The following is a 5,738-nucleotide window of genomic DNA, read 5'->3' on the forward strand; positions in this document are numbered from 1 at the left end:
ACAGCATGATCAAAGGGACATGAAGAAAGAACTTACCACTTGGGTGCACCCCCTCTGCCAAAGAGCCCTGATCCAAAAACCCCAGCTGACTTTCCCCGTTACCCCCTGTGGCACACTGCACACAGCATCAGACCCACAAGGGTGGAGGCACTGAGCTACTCCATGCCCAGGCGAGGGAAACTGGACTGCTTTTGACTTGTCTTCAGTAAGGCAGAGTGCCAGACACTTACTGGATTGGGCAGTTCTGGCTTCGATCATGGGGGTGTAGACTCCTACCCCCAGCTCTGAGCGGGCACCCAGACGGAACTTATACAGCGTGTCTGGCTTGAGACCTTCCACAGCATACGAGGAGGTTGGGTCAAACTCCACCTTTTGCTAGCAAATAAAACACAGATTATTTGGTTTAGCTGGAGAATACAGAAAAGCTGGTGCTCAGCTCCCAATGCCAAGGCAATAGGCAGCCCCATCACCCATTCTTGCTGCCACTTCACCTGGAAGGCACTTATTACAGCAGCTCTCATGCCGCTATAAAGACAGGAGGAGGAAAGGATCGTGGGAGTCTGTGATGCTGCCATGGCACAGTTCTCACTGTGGTGCCCTGAAGCCAGCACTACTTTGGATATATGAAGAGCTGGACTTCCTTTAGGGACTTGGCAGTAAATGTGGAAGGGCTCTCTCTAGGCCACCCTCAACCTGCTCCTTAGGTGTAACCACTCCTACAACTGCAGACGCACATGGGAGGCCATTTCAGACCTACCTAGCAGCCCTATTGTTTAAAGGCACCAGGAGTAAGGATGCCTCAAGGATGGTGTCATGGTATTCTGGAGCCTTTCCAATCCCAAATCAGTCATTAGTTACTTTGCTGGGCATCAACACGCACTGCTGAGGTCACTTACGCAGAAGACAGACAGAGATTGCCACACTTCTACCATACACCCCGGAGACAGAAGAAACACAGAGAAGAAACAGTCCCGTTGCCACCCCAGCTCAAGTAGACACCCTTCCCAAGCTGCTGAATTGTGATGTCTGGCCTCAAGTGCTGCTGCACAGAGGCAGGATTCTCACCTGAGTGCCATCTTCCCCTTCCCAGTACAGCAGCTCGTATTTAGTAATGCGTTCCTGAGAGGCGGGCAGCCATGTCAACAGGATGCGGGTATCTGACTCCGCTTCTGCCTGGAAGTCAGCTGGCTGGGCAGGAACTAGGGACCAAACACATGGTTAGTGCCAGGAGGCAGATGCAGGGGAAAGCAGTCACGTGGCTTTCCAGAGTCTGCATTTCACCTTGGGAAGATCCTCCTTCATTCCTTCTGGACCCTCCCTTCTTTCCTCTTCCCCTTACTGTGCTCTTGGAACAACCCAGGCAACAAGCAAGTGCCTCTGGGACCCAGGCAGGTTACTATGGGAATCACGCCCACTTCCAGATCCTGACTGCCTCTCGCTTCCTTCCTTCCACATGCGTACTCAGGCTCCAGAAGAGCCCAGCGCAGTTACATAGCTGCCAAAATCCACTTCCAGGACCCTGTGTCAACATTTTAGCCGCTGTATCCCAGACAAAACTGTGGGCTGTGCTGCTTGTACAGAGATAGATAGCAGCTCCTCAGGACAAAATGACAGCTTGGATCTGATGGCTGTGGGGCAGGGAAACCATTCTGACATGCAGCCACCGGAGCACCAAGCGAGGCTGCGATGCCTGGTGCAGATCAGACACGCCTCCGAGGTGGACACGAAGCTGCGGCACCTCGCTCCATACATACCCCCTTGCTGCGTTTTGACCTGGATGATGTCCGAGGGGGGTCCGTCGCCCACCGAAGTGAAGGCCAGGACGCGGATGCTGTAGGTGGTTCCTGTGATGAGGCTCCCCACGGTGGTGAGGTGGCTGTCGTCAGTGTTGTGTTTCTGCCACATGCTCAAAGGCAGGTGTGGGTCGGTGGTATAGTAAACGCGGTAGCCTCGGATCTGCCCGTTTGGCTCCTCCGGCTGCTCCCACTGGACCAGCATGGTGCTGGCGCTCAGCATCCGCGCCTGGACTTTGAGGGGTGGACTTGAAGGAGCTTGCTCTCCTGTCCGGGCCTCGACCAGCTCGCTGGGGGGACCCCTGCCAATGTTATTGACTGCGATGATCCGGAACTCATACTCTGAGAAGGGGCTGAGCCCACCTATGCTATAGCGGGTTGTTGCCACACCGTCCACTTCCTGGAACTGACCCTCCAAGGATCTGGGCTTGTACTGGATGACATAATATGAAATGGGGTCGGAGTTGCCCGAATCCCAGGTGAGGGTCACACTGGTAGCTGTCGTTTCAGTCACTAATGGCTCTGTTGGAGGTTTTGGCAGTGCTGCAATTGGAAGGCAGAGAGGTGTGATTTAAATAATTCAGTCAGCTCAAACCCTGCAATGTGCACGGGGATAAAAATGGAGCTGCCACCTCCCATTATCATTCTTCTTTAAAAGGCAGAAATCATTTCATACTCTAGAACATGCATTTTTGTATTACCATATATTGCTTGAAGTGGTTCTTAATGGAAGGATAAACAGAACAATCATGTTATTAGACGTGCTTGACGCACTTACCAGCAGCAAGCTAAATAAAGGTAATTCAAGGGGGATGCAGGAATGTTTCTGTCATGGGGGTTCAGCTGGCAGTGGGAAGGTGCTTGCTGGGCTGGACTGGCCCCAGAAGCCAGGTGTACAGCTGATTTACAAAGGGATACAGTAAAGCATACACTGGCAGTCTACCTCAGGCTTTCAAGGACAGATGACACTTATCCACCCCTTCCTTTGGAGAGCTGCAAGCTTGACTCTTGCCAGCTCTTGGGTGTGCAGCCTGCACATGAACAAGGAGCAGGTCTGGTAGTTTCAATGCACTTGCTACAGTCAGCTCTGTGTCATCTCGTTTCCGGTCTGCTCTGCAAATGGTCTACTTTCCAGCAAGGGCAGGAGAAGCCAACACTGGGTGAAGGAGTTCGGGACAGAGGCAGTAGGATATCCAGAGCAAAGGTGTGGAAAAGACAGAGAAACAAAGAGGAAGGCAAAGGGCTACAGGAGCTAAGCAGACCATTCCCTGTCCTGGGGAGGCATTAGGCATCACATCAGCCAAAAAGGAAGTGAGACAAAGTTGTTCCCTCAGTTACAAAGAGGTAAATACTGAAAACCATCAGTGCAGTTCCTGCCTCCTCCCTCCATATGCAAACCACCTCCCCATCATGTCCCTTTCTTTCATACACTTGAGTAAGTACTATAACCAAGGCAAACTCTGATCTCTGTAAGAAAAGGGGGGCTGGGGAAGGGACTGCCTAGCAGGCGCTGTAAGTAGAGGGAGCAGAGTGTGGCTAAGGTTAAAAGCATCCTCTGACTGGCACCAGGGAAAAGAGAATTTGCTGTTAATCTCCAGGTCATAAAGGGCTAACATTCAATTCTGTGATTTGTTCAAGCAGAGACTTGGTACTAAAGGTGGCCATAGTGCAGGAGAGGGCCTGCAAGAACAGACAGACTCAAAAGATGACACATCTGTGGAAATCTGAGCTACAAACCAACTGCAAAGAGAGGTGGAAAGGGATAGTGTGAATCTGCTTGGCTCTAGATGGGAAAGGCAGGACAAGTTCTTCAGCCTCCTGTTAAGGAGCTGTCCTGATGAGCTGCTTATACTCAGTGGTCATCAGTCCACAATAATGTCTGCTTTGGGGCAAAGCTACCTGTGAAATGGGGGCAGGATGCATGCCTTAAGAATAGCAGCAAAAGAGAAATGGAAAGAGGTAGAGCAGTGAAGGAAAAAAGAAAACCGACAGAAATAAGCAACGATTTTAAAATAAATGCCCACAGCTCCTCCCTGCAGGGGTAGAGAGGATGCTCATTCTGATGAGGCCCATGGAAACTTCACATTGCTGGGATTAACCTTCTTGCCCTGCCCTTACTGCAAGAGCTTTGTGCAAACAGCTCTTTGACTGCAGATATCCACAGACCCCTTCCCCAGGACAGCCTGTGGCTTGTTGCTGTGCTGAGCTGATCCTGCTGATGCATGGAACAAGCCAGAAATTGCTGGGATGAGCATAGACTTAATGAGTTGCTTCGTGGTGTAACAGGGACCCAGCCTGACACAAGCCTGTCTTCCATCATGCCACATGTAGAGAGAGAGGAAATGACCTTCAAAGCAAATATGATACTCTGAGCAGGAGAAAAACTTGTGAGTTTGGGAACCTCCCTTGCAAAGTAAAAAAGTTACAGGAGACTGCAGACAGTTGGCTTCACCCAAAAGGACTGGGGCAAAGGTCTACACTGCTGAAAACCACTTAGGAACACCGTGAGAAATAACTCCTTACCTTTAACAGTGATCTGGGCTGTGGCTTCTATCATGCCGAGGGAGGAGATGGCCACACAGGTGTAGTTGGCAGACTGCACAATGTTATTCAGTTCCAGGACGTTCCTTCCGACGGGCATCTCATCCTCTTTGGTCAGTTCCTCCACACCAGCCATCCACTTCACATAGGGCATCGGAGCACCTACTGCCACGCATGTGAGGTTCACGCTCCCCCCAGGCATCACCTCGTGGTTGCTCGGAGGGATAGAGAATCGAGGAGCAACACGTCGCACTGAAACAAGGAGGACACAGCTAGTAGGGTCACAGAACCAGCAGAGAGCACTCAGTTACATTGTGGGGGTACGCGAGAGGGGTTCAACGTTTTTGCCCGTCTCTCCCTCAGGACAGATAAAATGAAGTGCCAAAGCTGTTCATTCTTTGCCAAATTGCACACACTTTGCTCTCCTTCCTTAGCCACTGGCATCTTATTAGAACCCATTAAGGGATGGCTCAATCCATTCCCTGCAAACAGAGCCTTTTGAAATCATATTACTAACATGAAACATTCCTCCATTTAAATTACATCTCTCTAATTAGAGAGCATGCACAAATGCCAGTCACACACTCTCTGCGCAGGGCCCACTGAAGCTCTGCAAAACGGAATTACGTGCTCAATTTATTAGCTCTAGAGTAAAGCAACCCGTCCCCTAAACCTCACAGGGTTTGGGCAGGAGCAGCAGCAGGGTTTCCTTCTGAATTAGCACACGTGTGCTACTAAATAAAATAAAATTCCTTTCAAAACGTAACTCAGGTTCTACCTCGGCTCAGAAAAAAGTCACCAGAGCTGCATGACATTGTTGGGGCCTGAACAGATCACCTTGCTGGGCAGGAGAGAACTAATCCTGACAGATGTGAGATCATATCCATTTTGACAGAAGAGAGCTAGGCTGGCAGAACCCTCCCCACCTTTGTGGTGGCACTTTGGGAGATGTATTCCTCCTTATTTCATTGCACAGCTTCTCTTCATATCAATCCCTTGCTGGGTATTTAATTCAAGACTTATTTGTAAGCAACTCTCAGCTACAATAAAGCTCTAAAGCTGCCTGCCATATGCATTCTTGTCAGGAAAATGACACTGAGAAATGAGGCCCCTTCTTCAGGGTTAGTGTTATGGGCCTATTTAAGCAAGGGTACAGAAACAACTGTGCTCGCTAAATCTTTGTCTCCTCTGGGCAAGCTCATTTTAGTCTGCAGTTAAAAAGGGAAATTGCTCAAACTTGTCTCGCCCAGCAGCCCTGCTCCCCCCTAGCCTCCTGTACCAGAAAGGGGGCCCCAGAGCATCAGCCGGGCTCACGAGTGAGGAGCTCCTGAGGAGCATCTCCCTGCCAAACACATGCCTCCCTCCAGCGGCGGGCTGGGGCTGGCGGAGCGGCCGAGGGCCGCA

The 5,738-nt window shown here is 50.7% G+C and overlaps 1 protein-coding gene across 1 annotated transcript in view; it reads right to left on the reverse strand.

Annotated features, from left to right (window-relative positions):
- The window catches only part of LOC103770462 (receptor-type tyrosine-protein phosphatase F-like), a gene marked incomplete at both ends in the record, with an annotated part of 9,896 nt that extends 5,310 nt beyond the window's left edge, over positions 1–4,586 (reverse strand). The window contains 4 exons of the mRNA XM_008937720.1: positions 231–375; positions 1,066–1,199; positions 1,755–2,336; positions 4,317–4,586. Coding sequence (XP_008935968.1) covers positions 231–375; positions 1,066–1,199; positions 1,755–2,336; positions 4,317–4,586 — 1,131 coding nt within the window. The remainder of the gene's footprint in view (positions 1–230; positions 376–1,065; positions 1,200–1,754; positions 2,337–4,316) is intronic.
- Between the last annotated feature and the right edge of the window lie 1,152 nt (positions 4,587–5,738).

Source organism: Merops nubicus, unplaced genomic scaffold (assembly GCF_000691845.1).
Source record: "Merops nubicus isolate BGI_N331 unplaced genomic scaffold, ASM69184v1 scaffold51633, whole genome shotgun sequence".
In the NCBI taxonomy this organism is placed as follows: Eukaryota; Metazoa; Chordata; class Aves; order Coraciiformes; family Meropidae; genus Merops; species Merops nubicus.